The sequence below is a fragment of the Diabrotica undecimpunctata genome, chromosome 8 (genome assembly GCF_040954645.1).
Source record: "Diabrotica undecimpunctata isolate CICGRU chromosome 8, icDiaUnde3, whole genome shotgun sequence".
Taxonomy (NCBI): domain Eukaryota; kingdom Metazoa; phylum Arthropoda; class Insecta; order Coleoptera; family Chrysomelidae; genus Diabrotica; species Diabrotica undecimpunctata.
The window spans coordinates 69,705,844-69,727,601 of NC_092810.1; the positions used below are offsets into that span (position 1 = coordinate 69,705,844).

Consider the following 21,758-nt stretch of genomic DNA (forward strand, 5'->3'; position numbering starts at 1 on the left):
ATTAAGGTAGTTCCTATAACACACATGGGCGTGCCAATTTCCCTTATCATGTTAATTTTTTATCATTTGCATAACTACTAATGAAGTAGGTATTTGACTCTGAAGTAGAACACTATATCACATGCTCGCTATTTCTTATCATTTTATTAAAATTTATATTTAAGACAATGAATAATGCAGTGTATTCGAAAAGGGAACAAAATTTAAAAAATATATGTTATTCCAGTTTCTAGTTTTGTGTTTATAAAAAATATATGCGAAATTGTATATTGATAAACATTTGGAAAAATACAGACTGTTGCTTCACTGCTTGGTTTCTGTTTTATTGACCTTTTAAAGACTTACTAATATTATACGCTCAAGAAGATATTTCGAATAATTCTTATATTGTTTGATTGCAAATTATAAATTTACAATCAAGCTGAGTTAATTATAATAATTAAATAATATAAATTATAAATTTACAATCATTTTGTGTTTTGTTTTGTAACAATCAATTAGTTTTTTTACTAATATCATAAAACATAGGGGGCGTAGTTGTTTGTATTAAAAATGCTTTTTTATATCATTCCTGAAATAAGCTCTCCACATAATTTAAATCAGGATTTTTTTCCCTTTTTCTTTTATATTTGACCTTTATTCTAAATCTTTAAACTCGTTTTTTAGAAGTAAAATCTAAATGTTAGTATTTTAGATCGATTAACTATTTTTAAAGTTTACCTTTTTAAAACCGTTAGCCTTAAAATTAATTTTAACTTCGAACTTTTAATATTGTAGGTACGTTATCGAAATACATGCAATCTAGGTTTATAATTTTTTACTTTAATGCTCTAATTTATTAAATCTTTATTTATTGTGTCATGACAAATCCAAAACTACTTTAAAAGTAAGTACAGTTCCAAAATACTTTTCTAAACTTACTACTTCTAAAGATATTTAGTGTGAAACAAAAATTTCACCCTTTCAAGGTAAACATGGTATTTATATGTATACCTAATTAATATGTTGACACGACATTAATTAAAGTCGAATTAAAAAATATTTGGTAAAAGTTTTTTGCAAAACGATGAACACTTGGAACTAACAGCCCATTTCAATGGGCGCCTCGATCATAACCAACTTTAGATTCCTTTTTATGTGGTTATTTAATATCTAGTTTACATTAAAAAACAACCTAAAGTTTAGTATTGGAGCGATATCAGTCTGTTCCCTCTAGAGCCAACATCAACATGTCTGGCATGGAAATTGCAGCGGCTGTGACTGTCGTGATAATGATTGCATATTTTGCTACAAAGAAGGCGAATTTTACGTCATTTTTGTCTACAGCCTTACTTAAAGCTAATATATTTTGAGAGATGCCGTATTTGGCAACTGCAGGCTGAATATATGAGTGTAAACCTGACGTCGAGGCTCTGATCCCATTTATTCTTTTATTAACTCAATTACCAAATTTCTTAGCCTTCTATTTTGGCTATATTCTACATAAAACGTTTATGCAGAAACGTTTAATTCACAGCCGATATATGGAAGTACATGTTTCAATCAGTTACATGACCACAAGGCGGAGGTCTATTAGGACAAAATGATCTATATTTCAAAATTAAAAGCATATACTTTTGTAAAATATTTAGATAAGTACATTTTTTTGGGTGCCTGAAAGGTACTGAAAAAACCAGATATGTATATTATTTATTTATGCAAGAAATAGTCTTTTGAACATAAACCCCATTCTGATAGATCACCGACGTGTATCGGAGTGTTAATCCTAAACAACTCAACGGAGGTGGCTCGGGTGGCCAAAGATCGATTTTTACATGTTTTATATTTGTTTTTTAATGCCGTCATGGAATAGAAATTTTCACAGCACAAGCGATTTAAAAGAACAAAGAAGACGAGGACTCTTTTTATAAACTGTGGCTTGTCATTGGTTTATTTTCTTTTGCTTTGCTAGATTGTGCAAAATTAGGTACATAATTTTATGCAGGATGCGAAAATTACGCGTCAACAACTAAATTATGCGCAAATGGCATAATTATACTTCGATTGAAACAGTGCTGTAACCCAATGTGTGGTCGGCATCAACGGCAACACCAGTATTGGCGCCAATCCCTTTGATGTGTACGCAAAGACCGACAGTCCACGGAAAACTCCCAACGTTGGAGCAAGCCATAAAAACGTTGGCGCCAACATTGGCTCCAACGTTGGCCCCCATGTGTGGAGCCGGCGTAATAGAATTACTCTAGACTCTAGCAATAAATGCAGTATTTACGCGTGAACTATTGCTTACACGGTTCGATGCTTGCGTTGAAGTGGAAGGAGGGCACTTTGAACACTTTTTTATATTGTTAATGTTTATTTTATTAATTATTGGTACTAGTACAAATAAATATAAACATGAGAATTAAGCTTAATTTTTTAAAATATGGTATACCGTTATATTTAGAATCAAGAATTGTTTCACTTGAGCTAACTTTAAAACCTCATATCCTTTTATTTTTTCGATGTATTTTATTTTATTAACTCCATTGAGTACAACAATCTGCCCATTGGGCATTAAGCATTTGGTATGGTAAAAAATGCAGACATGTAGAGAATTTCTCCAGTGAGTAACCTCTTTACAATTTTAAAATAAAAATTTTATTAGTTTGAATACACTTATTATGTTCAGTTGGACAAGTCGGACGGCAATTGCCGTTTTAGTCTACGCACTTCAAAGACGTTCCGCACATTTAGTTGTCGAGCAAACGCATTAGGATGCACTAGCACTCGTTCACAGTATTTAGCACTAAAACGTTGTATGGCTTTTTCACGGATTCTAGGGGAGTGTCGTGTTGAATCACCTCGTTGGATATATAGTATGGCGCATTGACTATGGCACGCAGCACCTTGTTTTGGAATCTCTGTAAGATGTTTGTATTGGAGACGCTAGCAGTACCCCATAGCTGAATCCCATAAGTCCATATGAGGATGGACTTGTAGAGTAAAATTTTGTTGACCAAAGATAGTTTTGAATTGCGTTCAATGACCCAATACATATTTCTCAATTTAAGTCCAAGCTGTTTTCGTTTGTTAAAAATATGTTTTTTCCAAGTTAGACGGCGATCCAAGTGCATGCCAAGATATTTAGCGTCCTTGGATTGAGGAATTAGACAATTATCAATATATACAGGGGGGCATGTTTCTCTACGTAGCGTGAATGTAACATGTATTGACTTAGTTCCATTAGATTTGATGCGCCATACTTTCATCCATTGCTGAATTCTATTTAGGTTTGATTGAAGATTTCTTGATGCTGTTGATGGATCTGTGTGGGATGCCAGGATAGCAGTATCATCTGCATACGTTGCAACAGTAGTTGTACTAGATATTGGAATGTCCGCTGTATATAAAAGACATAGAATTGGGCCGAGAACGCTGCCTTGTGGGATGCCTGAGTGAATAGGATATATCTTAGTGTGCTCGGTACCGTGCTTCACCAGAAAGTGTCTATTTTCTATGTAGGATTTTAAGAGCTGGACGTGAGGATAGGGTAGGAGCTTCTTTAATTTTATTTGTAGTGTTATGTGCCATACCTTCCCAAAAGCCTGAGATATGTCAAGGAAAGCAGCAGAAAGCAGTATCTTTTGGCGTTAAAATCTTGTTTATTTGGTTGACTAGCACTATGCACTTGTTCTATGGTTTTTAATCTTTTTACGTACATTTTTTCAAATACTTTGCTAATCATAGGCAAAAGACTTATAGGCCGGTATGAAGATGCATTTTCCGGTCTTTTTCCGGGTTTAAGGATCATTATGATTTGTGCCACATTCCATGAACTAGGGAAGTAGTTTAGGCGCAGGATTGCATTAAATATAAAGGTTTTTAGTTTTATGCACTTATCCGAGACTTCTTTTAGAATCTTGCCAGAGATTAGGTCAAATCCAGGGGCTTTTTTGATGTTGACTTCATTTATTGTTTGTTTTACTTGGTTGACTAAATTTTGTGTGGGGCAGATCCATTTGAAACGATGCTGTTAGGAAACTGGTTAGTTCTGTTTCTTCCTCTGTAGATACTGTAGAAGGGTATGGCGTGAATACTTTTTGAAGGTGTTTGCCAAAAAGATCAGCTTTTTCATTGTCGTTCCTAGCCCAGGTGTTTGCCTTATTTTTGATTGGTGGGTTATACTGTTGTGGCCGTTTGAGTTTTTTCCAGAGTGAGTAATCTGTAACTTCAGTCGGTGTTAAATTTTCTAAATATTCTTGAATTCCATGGTTTTCTTCTTCATGGATTAATTCCTTTAATTCCTTTTTTGATTTGTTAAGTTTTTTCTTATTTTCTAGAGAGATCTACCGTCTGGGTGTCTTGTATGATACAACTTGTAGCTGGAAATCCGCATGTAGTGTTTGTCTGTAAAGTGAGTCTCGGAAATTAAAAATATATCAATATTTTGATTAAGTATGAATGTTTTGAGTTCTTTAGCCTGTTGATAAAGGCCATTTGCGTTCCAGACTACTGTTTTATATTTTGGTTGTGAAACCATTAAGCGATCTTATTAATGACAGTAATAAGCAAGTTGAGCATTGTGCCATTTGCTCCATGAGTTTTTGCATCATTTCTTCCAGCTTGGCTAAGTTGTTATTAGGTTGGTTAGGTCCTGGTATTGCTTGGTTGTTATAGCTACACTGTGGTTGATTTTTGTTGACTATTTCAGCATAGGTTAAATCAGGTTGTATTTGTTGAGAATTATTTATTTGAATAGGTGGTTGCAGGATTCTTTTCTCTCTTAGTGTAGGATATAACTTCTGCTGTAGTTGAATGTGAACTTGACATCCTCTATAGTTAGCTGGGTGATCACCTTTACAATTGACACTTTTTACTTTGTCATCACGTGATTTTCGAGGACAATCTTTTGTTTCGTGATTACCTGTACATTTTACGCATCTGTGTACTTTGCGGCAGTAGGTTTTAGTGTGTCCGTAGTCTTGGCATCTTGTACACTGGGGGATTGTTCTTTTCGTACGAGGAGGTTCGCATTTGATGATATTATTTCCTATTTTTTCTATTTTATAAACTTCTTTGTTGTTTTCCTTCGATACGATATCAATGAAAAACATTGGCAAGGGGGTTTTGATAAATAATGTTTTATATTGTGAATGTTTACTGCTTTGTGTCCTTGTGCTGCTAGATTTGCCTTTATGTCATCAGTATCTGTACCATGATGCAGTCCTTTTATGACAAACCTGAATGTTTTTCGCTTTTTGGCCTAAAAGTGTGGTATTGCGTATTCCTTTTATCAAGTTCAGTGATCAGTATTTTAAAATGTTCGGCCCCCAGGACTTTTACTGTTCATAACTAATGGTTTAATCGTGTATTTATCTCATGTGGTTTACTTAATGATTAGGTCATGAATGTGTTGTTCAACACCTACATTATAGATGGTTATCGGTGGGGGCTTAAATACATCTTTTGTATTGTTTTCTTGATTATTTACTTCGTCTTTGCTTTCTTCATTTTCTTCTGTGAGCATACTATACGAGTTTTTTGTTTCTAGTGGCTTTTGCAGCCAATAATCACTTAATTTTGTTTGTTTCCTGGATATTTCCACTTCGGGACTTCTTATTCTTTTTTATTTGTTACTGTCTCCCATTTATCTTCAGATTCAGAGTTAGGAGCTGGTTGTTCATTCGTGTGTTGGACTACCTGTGGATTTTGTGGATTTTGATATACTAAGTGTGGGGGGAGAGGTAAAGGATTTGGTTGTGAAAAATATTGTCGGAAAATTGGCTGCATTTGGGTAGAGCCTGGCATTTGCTGATATATGGCCTGTTGATTTTGATCATGGTAACCCGTTTGGGGCTGTGGCATTGACGTAGGAAAAAAATATTGTTGATAAGACATATTGTTATTCACCTGATATCCGGATTGACGAGTTGGCAGACCATTTCATTTGATATCCCTTTTTAATTCCACTCTACTGATATGAATTTTGAATATTTCTTCGATGTAATGAAACACCGTTAATATTGACGTCCCCTAATCTAAGTTCCTAAGTTTTTTTTTACATTCACCATAATTTATTACCATTTTAATGTTTTTATTGGATGCAAATAGGAAGGGCATGTTTACCTGAAAAAGGATGTAGGTACTTTTTTTATAGCAAAGTTTTAAAGCTACAAATGTCAAATTGTATAACATCGTATATAGTAGTTTCTAAAATAAGAAGTTTTTCATTTTGAGCCGTGCCCTACATACTTCAAAATTTAAATTAAGCTCAACAGTAATTGATTAGATGCATATTTTAGAAGATAATATGTCATTCAGAAAATATTCATTTTCTGTGTCTGTAATGTTTTGATTGTCTTCATGGTACTTAATGTTTAGTCCAGTCGTCAGAGATTTGACCCGTAAAAATCATACGAACAGGCTGAATTTTGAGGAGAACATCAATTTTGGGACCCCAAAAAAGTTGCAAAAATGTTTACCACTACTCCCGGGCTTTCCTCTACAACCCCCCTCGTAGAGGGGTAAAAAGAAAATCGATTTACCAAGAACCTGTACGCTGTAGAAAAAATTGTTTCAAATAAAAAATGTAGCTGAGATGATTTTGAACATGAATGTTAATTGGCACTTTCTGTAGAATGAACGGTTCTCTCAGAAATAACGCTTGAAACGACTGGTGGTTTTGAATGTCAGTTCCGCGCGCGAAATCAATGTTAAATAAAATGTGTATCAAATCGACCGTGAAAATTCGGTATCTTTCGATCAGAGTGTCCTATCGTCAAAAATAAGAATGCGTTTTAAAGGTGAAGAGTGCATCTTTATTATAAAATTTTTTATTTTGCCGCAATGAAGTCAGTTTTTATAAATCTGATCAATAAATAAACGTTGCGCAATTTTTGCCTTTTTTTTTACAATTCTCGTGAGATCAATAAAATCGATCACTTTAATTGATCAGTCATAGTAAAATTTCGATTTTTAGAGACCAGTCTTCAAAACCAATAACATTAAATGTGAATTTTGAGTTGTGACAACAAATATGAGGTATTTGAAATATGATTAAAAAACGCAGAATTTAAACTTTTACATTACAAACAATCACACGTCACGGGAACTATCTCCAAGAAGATAGTTTTGAGTGTAATTCGTAGCAGAAGATGAGTAATTTTAATAAACATATTAGCATAATTGAAAAAGGGTTTTAAATTTTTTAGATCGTTTATAATGTGAAAGTTCGGCGTTTTTTATGCATATTTTAAATGCCTCACATTTGTTGCTAAAACTCAAAATTAAAATTTCATGTTATAAGTTTTAAAGACTAGGCTCTAGTTATCGAAACTCTACAGTGGCCAGTTAATAACAGGGATACATTGTATTGATCTCATGAGAATCATAAAAATTGGTAAAAATCGCGACACGTATATTTGTTTAACGCCTTTATAAAAACCCAGTTTATTTGCGGCAAAATACAAATATTCCGTACGAAAGCTGCACTCTTTACCTTTAATACGCTTCCTGATTTTTGTCGATAGGATACTCGGATCAAAAGATATCGAATTTTTACCGTCGAGCTGATACAAATTTTACTGAATATTAATTTCGCGCACGTAACTGACATTAAAAATTGCCGATCGCTTAAACATTGTTTCTGAGAGAACGGTTGACACAAAAAATGCTAATGAAAATTTTTGTTCAAAATTGTCTTAGCTACATTTTTTATTTGAAATATTTTTTTCTATGGCGTACAGGTCCTTGGTAAATCGATGTTTTTTCGTTTTCCCCTTTCTACGATGGGGGTTTTAGAAGAAAGCCTGAGGGTAAAAGTGGTAAACTTTTTTGCATCTAAAATTGACATTCTCAGCAAAATTCAGCTTGTTCGTATGATTTTTAGAGGTTCAGTGGCATTTTCGTCTCTGACGGCTGGAGTAGTTATGCAATTTAACTGATCAGTACGTAAAACATTTTTTTTTATATTTCATAATAAACACTTTTTTTTTTAAATACACTCCACTTTTTATTTATGGGTGGGCCATTTATATATGTATAAAGCAGTGATAATAAATTATAATAGTATTCAGTAAAACAAACATATCATAATCTAAATAATATATTAATATATTTGCCAGTCAGTTTTACCTTTACCATTTTTTACGTTTGTTACACCACTGCTGTTCTTAAGTGGGAGGTACAGTTGCTGACCGATGCGATGCACGGGCACAGGTTTCTGTTTTTTGATGGTTTGCTTTTATTTTCTATTTTATCCTGTGTGTATGCTTTTCTCAGGTGTGGTCGGAGTGGTTAAGTGAATATTGCGCTTGTGCGTTGACACCGTAAAAGTTTTACTGTTGTGATTTTTGTTTTGTTTACCTGTTTCCAAATTTTCCAGAAATACGTTTATCCTTATTGTAGATTGTTTGGCAAATTCAGAAAATTCTTAAATTACTTTGAAACTAGTTATATTGTAAAGAAACCAGTGCAAATTGTTGATGACTCAATGGGTGACTACCAGGAGGAGGTAAACACGAACTTTAAATTATGTATTTTTATCGTGAGAATGCTATATAATTGATTTATTTACTTGAAAATAGGTGTGGAGATAATATATAATTATTATTAATTCTCATATTACACTGGGGATGGAGCTATATTACTTGATATTACAAATGAGTGAAATGAGTCACATTATTGCTTTTAAATTGAAAGACATTAGGATGACCCTCCTCAAACACATTTAATTTAATTCCTATACACTAAATTATGTTAGTTTCTGGCTTTTTCTATTTTTATTTTAATTAAAGGTTTATTTTTTTATTGATGGAAACACACTATTACATTGTTGAAAGCCTTGAAAAATTGTTAAATTTGTAAGAATGTAAATGAAGAATGAGATGCTTGTAAAAACATACAGGAAGTCACCAAAGAAAGTACATAAAGGGAGACATGGGCTACTGGGAACAGTATGGTTTGATGAAGAATGTCAAAATATAACTGAAAAAAAATGCATATACAAAATTTCAACAGGGACATTATAATGAGGTGATTAGAAGAATACTATGGATGGTCAAGCAGGAAGAAAAAAATACATGAAGATAAAAGGGAGAATTCATGGAAAAAGTTTCAAGAGCTAGAACAGACATACCTGAAATTACATTTAACATGGGGGACAATAAATAAATACTGCAGGAATGGAATAGGGAGATAGTTCCAATACACCAAAAGAGGGACTATTTTATTTGCAATTGGAGGATACCAGTGGCTTCCTGCAGGCAAAAATTGATCATAGACTTTGCCCTAAGCTAGCGAATTTAATATAGATACACATCACTCTACATTGACTTTAAGAGAGAGTGCCTATGATTAAATAGAAAATTTCTGAATCAAACATTAAATGAAATCAATATAGGTACCAATACAACTCATCACTCTGATAAAAGAAACATTCAGCTATAATTATGAAACAAAGTTCATAGTAATGTCTGAATTCAAAAAGAATTGATGAAACACAATCTGTTTTGAAAAGTAATATGATAAGTTATAAAATCACTGTAGGGGAAAAGATGAGTTAGCTGATGCAATGTTTTAAAAGAGATATTAGTAAAAAACTATATTCTCACCTTCCTATATTTGTTAGATAAAAAAGTAAATACAAATCTCAAATACGGAATTTGAAAATAGAATAATTAAAATGTGACTTCTGGTAGAAATATTTTTATTTTATGATTTGCATAAGTAAATAGCACTATGGGAATTGCCAACACATCACACACTATAATTTTTCGGATCAGCATTTACAAATGATTGGCACAAAAAACTGTTGATTTCTTCTGTATTATGTAACTGATAATAACAGGTACTTACATACTAGATGCACTAACACTGAATTGATTGATAACTGTTTGATAAAAATAAAATTAACTTGACATCTGCTTCTATTTGAGAAGTGTGAGATGAAGTATGTATGAGTTGTGTGCTTCCAGTTAAAAAATGAGAGAGTTTTACTTGCTTCTAGATGAGAAGCCTGGAATGAAGTTTGACTAGCGTGCTTCTATTTGAGAAGCCAGAGACAAATTGTTTTAGTGTAGTTAAATTTGACTAGTTCAAATGTAAAAAATTGATAGGCACAGGAGATATAATACAACAGGAAGACGGCATGCCATGCTGATTGCATAGAGCTTTAATTTAGTTAGATGGGAAATTTAAATATTTCAATTACTATTATTTATTTATTGAACACACTATTGTAGAAAAGACGATTTTCTGCAATCAGCATTATATTAAAAGGATACATATTCCGTTCACTGGTTCTACTCCCAACTGTTAGTAAATTTAGTAATTTATTTTTTGCTATGTTGGACAAACCTGCTGTATCAACTAAAAGGCTTAAATATTTATTTTTTATCTTTTTAGTCATTTATAGATTATTAGTCATGCATTGAAAGTTTTTAATGATATACACTCTTGTTGTATATGATTATTCTTCTTTTTTTAATTAAAGAAGTGCAACAGTAAGTTTATTTCAACTATTAATAAAGCATTGTAACTTTACCTATCCACAGGAGCCATGACAGCCACACCAAAGGCAGCTATAAATGGGGAATACTAGATCTCCCTTCTTTACATATAATTCTAAATGGGGTGGCAAGGATGGGATATTATAGACTGCGAGAAAGTCTGAGTAACATCCTGATTAGATCAGAACAGTAATATCATAAATGCAATTAAGGACGCCAAACCATTAGGTTGATGGGGCCAGAGGAAACACTCAAACAAGACTGGAATATTCTCTAGGACACTAGGAGAATATATCTCTGTATTTCAAGCAGAGATTTTTGCTCTGTATTTCAGATAGTGTGCAAGAGAAATTAACGTAAGAGCTTTTGCACTGAAGCAGGTCAATATATGCATATATAGCCAACCAGCCATAGGTGCACTCTTAAGCCCTAAGCATTAGGGCCTATGTGGATTCTAGGCTAGTGTGGGAATACCAAAATGAACTCTACAGACTGGTGGAACATAATAGTGTCACACTAGTATGGGTTCCGGTCACCAGGCAATATATGGCAATTAAAAACTGGATTAAATTTGTAGCTGATAAGCATCACTACAAAATACTTCATTCTAGAGCCGGCCATGGAACTGCCAAAAAGCATCATCTATGACCCAAAAAAATCCTGAATCTGAAGGCAACATAATTCTTAGTGAGAAAATATACCTGGTCAAACACATGGTATATATTATTATATATATATATATATATATATATATATATATATATATATATATATATATAATATTGGATTACTTATACCAAAAAATAATGATATCTACTTATTTTTGCATTAAACTCACAAATCTCTTTGTAATTAAGTTAAAAAATAAATGACCTTAATTTTTTACTCCTATAATCATTATAAAAGGTTTACTGACCTTCCCATTATTATAAAACATTTTGACTTGTTAACTAGTTAACCAAATTATTGACTCACTAGGTAAGTCCTTCCATTGTTTCTGTTGGACTATCTGTATTATAATATAAGTCTTGATTTTTGTACATGGTGGAACAGTTCTGAATTGAATATTGTTTAATTAAAAAAATACAATTTTTAGATTTGCCACTATGTACTATAACACAGCTTAAGTAGACATTTTAAGAGTATTTTCTCTTATACAGGGTGCTCCACATATATGTGGGAGATGGGATGTTAAATTGTGGATTTATTTTCAAATTCATTCATTTGTAGAGTATTGTTAATCTCCATTAGTTACCTTTAACAACAACTGATTTAAAACTCATTATGATGAGTAGTTAAATTATTCTTTGTTAAAAATTACTTACATCATATTATTATATAAGTTTGTCTATACATGTTTAAAAAATATTAATTAAGTACTTGTAAAGTGTATTGCCGAAGAAGGCAATAAAATAATTAACTCTGCTGCATAATGGATACTTTAAAAATGAAACAAAGCAAAAGAAAACTCAACAACTAAACCAAGAGTGTCAACTGTCAAGTATTTGAAATATAAAATACAGAAACTGAAACATTAGAAAAGCCATATGAGCCTAACCAACTATGGACTGAATTAAACACTGTGAAAATTCTAGAAGTTGTAAGCAACCAAGTCAAAAGCTACTAGAAAGGAAACCTTGGATGACAAAACAAAATATTACAAATGATATACTTGTGAGACGAAAGTGAGACTACTACTAATGTGAGACGAAAATAATAGAGAATTAAAAATGATAAATATAGAGAAATATATAAATTTATCAAAAGAAAAACAATAATATTTATTCATTCATGCTTTAAAACATATACCTATACTGCGCATCATTAAAAGTAAGCCATCTAAAATTTTTGTTATTTTTAAATTTTTACGAACTCTACAAAAAAATTGATTGTCATTAGATGTTTGTGTATTGTTTAAGAATATGTTCTAAAGCAGTATGCAACCATTTCTTAAGCAACAAATGTCAAAAAAATACTTCTCCCAACATGAAGATTTTAATGGAAAATTACAAAAATTAACATTGTAATTTTTGCTGTTTTCTTAATAAAAATTACAATAAAGTCGTGATTTTTAATATTCTATATTACCACCTCTATTTTGAATAAAACTCCTCATTCGACTAGGAATTAAATTGATCAAATTCTGGATGTTGTCTTGAGGAAAAAGTCATTTTTCCATGAGCGCCAACCGAAGCTGCTCACGATTTAATCGAGCGGGTATTTTGTTTCTTACTCTTCGTTTGAGTTGGTCTCAAATATGCTCAATCGGGTTCAAATTTGGGCTTTGAGCTGGCAAATTCATTTTTGGCATACTGACGGTTTCCAGGTATTGCGTTACCATCCTGGCTATGTGTGGCCGCGCGTTGTCTTGCATGAAAATAAAGTTTTTGCCCACAAACCCAGCAAAAGGCATTACATGTTCGTCTAGAATTTCGATAATTAAATAAGCATTCAACGCTCTTCTATCAATAATCATGAGATCAGTATGGCCTTCGAATGAAATGCATGCCCAAAACATTACTGAGCCTCCTCCAAAAGCAACACTTTCTTGCAGAACACAAGCAGCTTATCGTTCCCCACATCTTCTATACCTTTTAATGCGACTCTCTGAGCCATAAAAAACCATCCTGGACTGATCACTAAACAAAACATTTTTTCAATCTTCTATTGTCCAATGCTTGTGGTCTCTAGCAAACCCAAGTCGGTTTTTTAGATGTGCTGCTGTTAACAAATGTCCTGTCGCTGGGCAGCGAGCTCTTAGACCAAATTTCCTCAACCTTCTTCTCATTGTAGAAAGTAGAAGTGCTTAATGTCCACCCGTGAGCATATTGAAAACGGTTTTGGATTGCTCTAGCCGTAAAGAACCGATTTTGCAAAGAAGAGCGTTGTAAAGAACGGTCTTCTCTGGCCATCGTAATTCTTCTCGCGCCCGATCCTGGTCGTTGTTAGTGAGATTCAGTCTCTACGAATGGTTGGTATGTTTTGGACCATACAATGACTGCTTCCAAGCTGTCTGGCCACTTTTCTTTGACCATTCCATTATCAATGAAAATAACAATTTGAACAGATCTAGCAAATATCTCAGCCACATTTTTAAATTTAAAAATTGCACAGTTTCACTCTTTGAACAACTGAACACTGATAAGATTTTTGAAAAACAGAACAGCCATATTCGAAGAAAAACAATGTACAAACAACACATGCATTCTCTGAAGTCGTAAAACTAATATCGATTCTGCAAACTTATAACTTATTACCCTTAATTAACTTGTCGGCACCCAGTGGCGGTGCCTAGTGTTTCGGCATAGTGGGAGTTTAATTAAAAATTTTATTTTACAATAGAATAAATTGCATAAACTTAAAATTATTGAAAAATTCTTATAAAATTCTAGGTGGCCTCTTTTTAACAACGCGCAGTGTATAATGCATATGATGACATGATAAGCCATTTGCTTTACACACAAATAAAAATTAAAATCATTTAAAACTACATAAACATTACAAACATTTAAGTTATAGTTCTGTCTAAATCTAAAACAAACTCTTCCACAGTATAATATCATTTGGATAACAATAAACTTTTAATGGATTTCATAAAGGAATATTTATTCATTACTTTGTTTTTTTTTTGGCAGAACGTTAAACGATCTGATGCTCATAATATGTACTTTACTGACATTTCAAATTTCCTTGATCTATGTGCAGGTACACTCAACAAGTTGCCACCTCGCCTAGAATAATTGTGAAAACTGTAATTTCTTTGATAATATAGTGTTAATGCAGGCCTTTTAGACCCATATCTTGACAATTGCTCTTCATTCTTTATGGTCCTTAGTTTTTCCTCTCCAATTTATAATACCTTTATCTTTAAGGTCACTTTCTGCTGCATATATTAACCATGTCTTTATTGGACAACCTACTCTTCTTTTGTCTATCTCTATTTACTAACATTTTTGGTATTCTTTCTTCTTTCATTCTTTCTAAATGTCCCAACCATCTTAATTTTGATGCTTTTACAACTTCTGATATCACAGGCTATATAAAAAGACTCATGACAGCTTTCAAGAGCTCTAGTTCCAAACATTTTGTGTAGTATTTATTTTTGTGTTATAAATATTCTGATATTATTGACTGAATTCTTCCACAAAACAATGTTGCAACAAAGTCTACTATAAACAAGGCTATAGTATATGTACATTTATCAGATCAGAGATGGGCAAGATATTTCTTATATGAGACAATGCATAGTATGACATATTGAGTGCCCTACTGAGCATGTCTATGTAATCTGACCAATTTACATTATTAAAATTTAAGTGCAATATATAACTGACAGAGTTTGTGATTAAAATATACTACTTTAGTTTTGTCTATATTTAAAATTAGGCTATTAGATTGAGGCGTTATCAAATTGAGACAAAAAATGATTGCAAATGGAGCCAATTTCTCATCAGTATGTGCTGAGGCCACAAGAGAAGTATTATCAGCAAATAATATCAAATCCAAAGCATCAAACTGGTTAGATACATCAATGGTCCTTAAAACAGAGCGGCTCTGGGAGTGAAACTTCTTCTTCTTCTTCTAATGGCGCTACAACCCTTTATGAGTCTTGGCCTGCTTAACAATGTTCTTCCATTCTGTCCTGTCGGATACTTTCCTTCGCCACTGTCTGATGTTTATGGTTTTAAGATCCCTCTCTACGTCATCTATCCATCTTTTACAGGGCCTTCCCCTTGTTCTGTTTCCTTGGGGCTTCTGTCTCTGGACTACTTTTACAGCTCGATTATCTGGCATTCTTTCTAGGTGACCAAGCCAGTTTAGTCTTTGTGACTTTACAAATCTGACAATATCTTCGCTCTGCATTAGTTCATCCAGCTTGTGGTTCATTTTAATTCTCCACGAACCATCGCTGCATTGAGTTGGTCTAAATATCTTCCTTAGTATTTTGCGCTCAAATATTCTCAGTTGATTTTCATCAGTGGTTGAGAGGGTACATGTTTCACATCCATATGTGACCACTGGTCTAATTACTGTTTTGTAGATTCTCAGCTTCGACTCACGATTCAGTAACTTACTTTTCATTAAGTCTTTGTAAGCATAAAAGCACTTATTACCGCTAAGAATCTGTGCTTGTATTTCTTGACTGATGTTGTTGTCATTTATTATTGAGCCTAGGTAGGGAAAAGTGGAGGCATATTTGTAGGTATGGTTGTCTACCTTCAGATTCTCATGTTCATTCGATTTTGTGCACTCCATATATTTTGTTTTGCTTTCATTTATATATAGACCAAACGTAGCAGCTTCTCGTTTCAGTTCTATAACTTTTTCGCTTAATACCCTTTTGTTGCTGCTTATTATGGCAACATCATCCGCATATGCGCTAATTTGCATTGATCTTGTATTAATACAGCCGTTTATATCCAGTTTTCTAACAACAGCTTTTAAAGTTAGATTTAAAAGTGTTGTTGATAAGGCATCACCTTATCTAACTCCATTTTCAATATCAAAGGCCTGCGTCATATCTCCATCTATTCTTACCATAGCTTTGGAACCCTCCAGAGTCATTTGTATAAGTTTAACCAACTTATTGGGTATCCCTAACATAAATAGTTGCTTTAACATCTTTTGTCGATCTACTCCATCAAACGCCTGTTTGAAATCAATATACAAGTTGTAAATAGGTATGTTATATTCAACACATTTTTCATGTATACCTCTGAACATGTGTATTTGGTCTATAGTTGGCCTCTTTGGTCTGAAGTCACATTGGTATTCACCAATAATCTCCTCCGAAAACGATTCCAGGCGGCAGTATATAATTCCTGTGATAATATCTTGTAGACGACATTTAAAACTGTTATGCCCTTATAATTTTTGCAGAGTCGTTTGTCTCCCCTTTGTATATAGGAAGTATGATTCCTATTTTCCAATCTTCTGGGATATATATATATATATATATATATATATATATATATATATATATAGATTGGTTTTAAACTTCTCTCCAACTAAGGCGGGGTCTTCCTCTTTTTTTTCTACCGTGAGGGATCCACATTAAGACTTGTTTTGGGAGACGTTCCTCAGACATTCTCTGTACATGACCATACCATCTGAGTTGTTTGTACCAATATCGTCTACTATTGTATGTTTTACTTTCATAATTTCTCTTATTCTGTTGTTCGTTACTCTTTCTAGTCTAGATTTTCCAGCTGAACATCTTCAGAAATCCATTTCCGTTGCCTCAAGTTTTCTCTTGTATCTTTCCTTTATTTGCCATACTTCACTATTGTAGGTAATTATACTTTTAATGATTGTATTATGTATCTTGTGCTTGTTATTAGAGATTGGTTGATCCCAAAGGATACTATTGAGAAGTGAAATTGCTTTTCTTGCTTGGTTGTTTTACTCCTCGATTGTATCGTCTACGTTGCCTTCTTTTGTGATGATCATACCTAAATATTTATGTGTTGCAATGTTGATAACTTCTCCATCTTTCAATATGAGGTTCCTGTTGTTTCCCGCCGATACACATATACTCGGTCTTTTGGATATTGATTTCCCCATGGATGAAGTCCCCATTTTTTATACTCCTCGATTAATTTTCGAGTCATATACTCAATATCTTTATAATCTTGTGCTATCACTAGTTGATCATCTGCAAATGACAAAGTGTATATGCTATTGTTAATCGGCTTTCCCATATTTCGACATTTGCGCTTCCACAGTTTTAGAGCCTTTTCTAGATAAATTTTAAATAATGTCGGGGAGAGACAGCAGCCCTGCTTAAGGCCTTTGGAATCCACTTGACAGATTATTTCCAACCTTTATCTTTGAGTTAGCGTACAGTTCCTTCGTCGCATTTATTAAATTCATGCTTATGGCTGTTTTCTCTAACGCTTCCTATAATTTATAATGTGGTACGCTAGCATAAGCCTTTCGTAGGTCTACATACAATAAATGTACTTCTTGATTAACGGCTATTTTCTTTTCAATAATCTGTGTAATGCGAAACAAATGGTCAACAGTAGATCTACCTGCCCTAAATCCTGCCTGTTCGAGAGTCTTTATATTCGCTTTCTATTGTTTTTAATTACTTTTCCGTATATTCTACTGACACGAGTTTGTCACGGCAATGCCTCTGTAATTGTCACATTCATCCTTTCTGCCTTTTTCTGTATAGTGGATATGAATGATGTCTTCCACTCCTCTGGGGTTGTCATTCCATTAATGCAGTTTTGGAACAGTTTGGCTAAACTTGTATATAGTTTGGTTGTACCGTGTTTAATTAACTCTGCAGGGATATTACCTGGACCCGGTGCTTTGTTATTTTTTCGAGATCTACATACATCTTCCACTTCTTTCGTTGTTATTCGTATGGGCGAAGTTAAAATATTTATATTTTGTGTTTCGTTGTTGTCTTTAAATTGTGGTCTATCTTCCCTTAGGAGTTTCTCAAAATATTGGTCCCAGTCATCCATCGTTATTGTCACTATGTCTCTCTTCTTATCTTGTCGTAAAGATTTTAAGACTCTCCAACTTTCTGTGCTTCTTCGTCCTCCTAGATGTGAATTTATCATGTTAAACTTTTGTTGCCATGCTTCATTATTCTTCCGACATATCATTTTTCATACTTTAGCTTGAGACTCCTAGATTATTTTATCTGTTATATTCTTTGTATTTAAGAATTTTTGATATTGGTCTCTTTTCTTCTTTATGTCTTTTAATAAGTGATGCCACAGGTAGCTCCTCGCCACAGGTCGCTTCCACAGGTAGCTCCTCTCAATACTCTTACATTTTGTACAATCATATTTGTCTTTTGTCGTATGATTGTGTAGTCTATGACTGATTTTAACCCTCTCGTATTTTGCGTCCATGTGTATTTGTGTATGTCTCTGTGTTGAAAAAATCCATTTGCAATTTTCATTTCATTTTGTTCGCATAATGATATTAGTCTGGCACCATTATCATTTACGTGGTCCTCTCCGAATTGATCTATAATTACTGCATATTTTTTGTAAATACAATTGCTTTTTTTCAGAAAGCTCGGAAAGAAGCCTTTACCTATTGATAAATTTATCAAATGTGCAATTTGACTTACTGTATAAGATGGCATTTCCTTTAATACCCATGCTTTTTAAGATAGAATCAAGTCTGGTGCTCCTTTTATTCTTTAAATTATTGACCACATCCGTTACCTCATTGCCATCAACAGGTTTAAAGAAAAAGCTGTTGTTAAGAATAACAGAATTTGTGTAACTGTCAGATCGAGAATTACCAAAATAATTTGAAAGTTTTTTTCGGGTACTGTAGCAAAACAATTATAAAAAGCTTCAGACAACTGGTTGGAATTAATACAATGTTCACCATCTATAGTTAACGTTACATTTTTTTTTTGGTAGACTTCCTGCCAGTTTCATTGTTAAAAAGATGCCATATAGTTTTATTTTTATTATCTGTGGGATATCAGATTTATGGAATAGTTCTATGTGCTCGGCTGTAGCGTTGTTATATGTAATTTGCAAGATAATTGGCATCTTTTAGTTTTTTTATTAAGCCATTCAGCATTTTTCAAATTAACATTAGATTGCTTAACTTCAGGAGTTATACATTTTTTTATTGTAAGTCTGCTTATTTACTAACACCCTGTATATCTATATTTAGACTGAAAAATGAAAGTTAAAAGAAAACAATTAGATGTATATCTATATTTAGACTGAAAAATGAAAGTTAAAAGAAAACAATTAGGTGACTCATTTTAATAATTAATGTTGAATTAATGTTAATATTTTTTTAAATAATGAAAATATTTTTTTCTTAAAAGCTCAAATGTACTACACAATTATGAAAATATCTTAAATATAGTTTTGTCATTTATATACAATTAATATATATTTTTATTTTTAGGTAAAAAAAAGGTCACTAGCCGGAAATGCTGCTATTGGATTTTTTGTGGTGGCATTTGTTTCAATATTTGTAGCATTTGCCACTCCCAGTTGGCTAGTTTCAGACCAAAGGATAACAGGAGCACGACTAGATCGTTTGGGATTATGGGTTCACTGTTTCAGATCTCTTTCTGATCCTTACCACTCCGATCAAGCCTATCGAAGATTTTTCGTTGGCTGTCGATGGATCTATGATCCGTTTACGACTGGATATGACCAGATACGAGGTTTTTTAATACCCGACTTTATGATAGCGACTCAATTTTTCTTTACAATTTGCTTCATTGCTGTCTTATTTGGAGCAATCATGAGTTTGATATATTTCCTGTGTTGTGGACCGGAGCAGAAACAATTTATCATACTCATAATTATAAATTCTGTGGTTTTACTTGTGGGAGGAATTGCAGGATCTATAGCAGTAATAGTTTTTGCTTGTTTAGCCAATAAGAATGGATGGATGCCTGGCCATGACAACAATTTCTTTGGCTGGTCATTCGCTTTAGCATGTATTGGCGTAATAGCCTGTTTCGTAGCTTCGGTGTTGTTTTTTGTGGATGGGCATGTACAAAGAAAGAAAAAAAGAAGACTCACAGAATCACAAAGCAGGTTCGAAATGGAACCAGAACACAAAGGCTGGTAACAACAAATTTCCATGACTAGTTGTTAATTTTTATTTTTTCAATCTTGCTATTATGATTATAAATCAACAGATTAAGTAACTGTCAAAGGTTTAGATTACCATAGAATTTAATATGGAGGTAATTTTAATATTTTATATTTACACATTTTATATTTACACATTTTATATTTACATATTTTATATTTGACTTCATATTTTTAAAATTTGTTTCCAACATTTTTTGTGACTGTACTGGATGAGACTAGACGGGGAATTGTATAGTCTGCAATGATTCAATGTAGTTATTCATTTTATTTATTTTTCCAGACTAATATTTTGGCTTTTGTATAGTTGGTAACTCTGAAGAATATATTGATATATCTTTAAGTTAGTAATCATAAATTATTAAAATAAATATGTTGTTTAATAAGTAACATGTTTTCAAATGATCATGAATTAATATTGTGAATAGTTGGACATATTGTAGAATATGTATAGTTTAATTTGTATTTATCAATTACTAAGCCAACTAAGTATTTGTATAGTAATTGACTTTTCTTTTTGACAAGTGATGATTAGTATTTTAGGCTAATGCTAGAAAGTAAATTAAGTCAAAGTAGTTATTTAACAAATAGTATTATTTAAATGACTCATACATTCATATGTAATCGAAACTATGATCTGCAATGACTGCTCTATATATATATATATATATATATATATATATATATATATATATATAATATATATATATATATATATATATATATATATATATATATATATATATATATATATATATATATATATATGAATACATTTTTGATTAGTGACTATCCGGTACAGTCAGTTAACTGTCAATTGTAACATTTATTTGCAAACAATTATAATAATTATTTTACTAATTTTGATAGTTTTAAAACAATAACGACAATGAATTAGCTTTAGGTTGTACCTATAATTAATGTTGAAACATTTATGTTTATGACAAAATACTGACCCTGACTTCCTTTTTTAATTAAGCTGATTTATGCACAAAGTAATTTGTTTACTTATAAAACTACTTCAATATTTTTATGTACCAAGTTAAATTTATTATACTATATTCTATTAATAATAATTATTGTTAATAATTTTTTTAACTCGTGAAGTCACCAAGATTTCGTAGCCATAAAGCAATAATACTGGAAAATAACACGGAAACAATTAACGTTACTTAACTTATTTTGCCACCCTCTTACTTCTCCATCGTTATTCATAGCCTTCAGGGAGCATAATAAGTATCGAGTTTATGTCTAGAAGGATCAAGTACTTCGCTCCTGTCTGGTCCAATTATTATTACATAATGTTCATTTATAAATAATAGAAAAAGCATGTGAATTTAATGTTAAAACCTATCATGTTTCGTCAAGTACACGAAAGCGTTCGATTGTGTAAAGTGGAGTAGGCTATGGTTGGTCTTAATAAATATGGAGATTCTAAAACAAAATTCATTGAAACGTTTCGGAAAAGTAACGGTCAATAACGTTTTTCCAAACCATTTAGACCAAAATCTGGTAAACGATAAGGTTGTGTAGTATCACCCATATTATTCAATATATGAAGAGAATATTATGAAAAAAGTCTTGCAAAAATGGAGAGGTGGAATAACAATATGTAGCAAAATAAACACGAACCTTAGATATGCGAATAATACCCTAATGTTACTCT

At 32.5% G+C, this 21,758-nt stretch overlaps 2 protein-coding genes across 2 annotated transcripts in view; one reads left to right on the top strand and one right to left on the bottom strand.

Moving 5' to 3' along the window:
• Window positions 1–21,758, bottom strand: part of LOC140447677 (uncharacterized) — a 665,708-nt gene that overhangs the window by 26,134 nt on the left and 617,816 nt on the right. The gene's annotated exons all lie outside the window — the stretch shown is intronic.
• On the top strand, window positions 8,203–20,786 carry sinu (claudin family member sinuous). The gene is made up of 2 exons (XM_072540476.1): window positions 8,203–8,491; window positions 19,392–20,786. Exons 1-2 carry the CDS (start codon window positions 8,471–8,473, stop codon window positions 20,067–20,069), a joined length of 699 nt encoding a protein of 232 aa, XP_072396577.1. The 5' UTR covers window positions 8,203–8,470; the 3' UTR covers window positions 20,070–20,786.

Coding starts and splice junctions, on each gene's coding strand:
- sinu (XM_072540476.1), top strand. CDS start 8,471: ATGGGTGACTACCAGGAGGAG. Junction 8,492..19,391: donor TGGGTGACTACCAGGAGGAG/GTAAACACGAAC, acceptor TTTTATTTTTAG/GTAAAAAAAAGGTCACTAGC.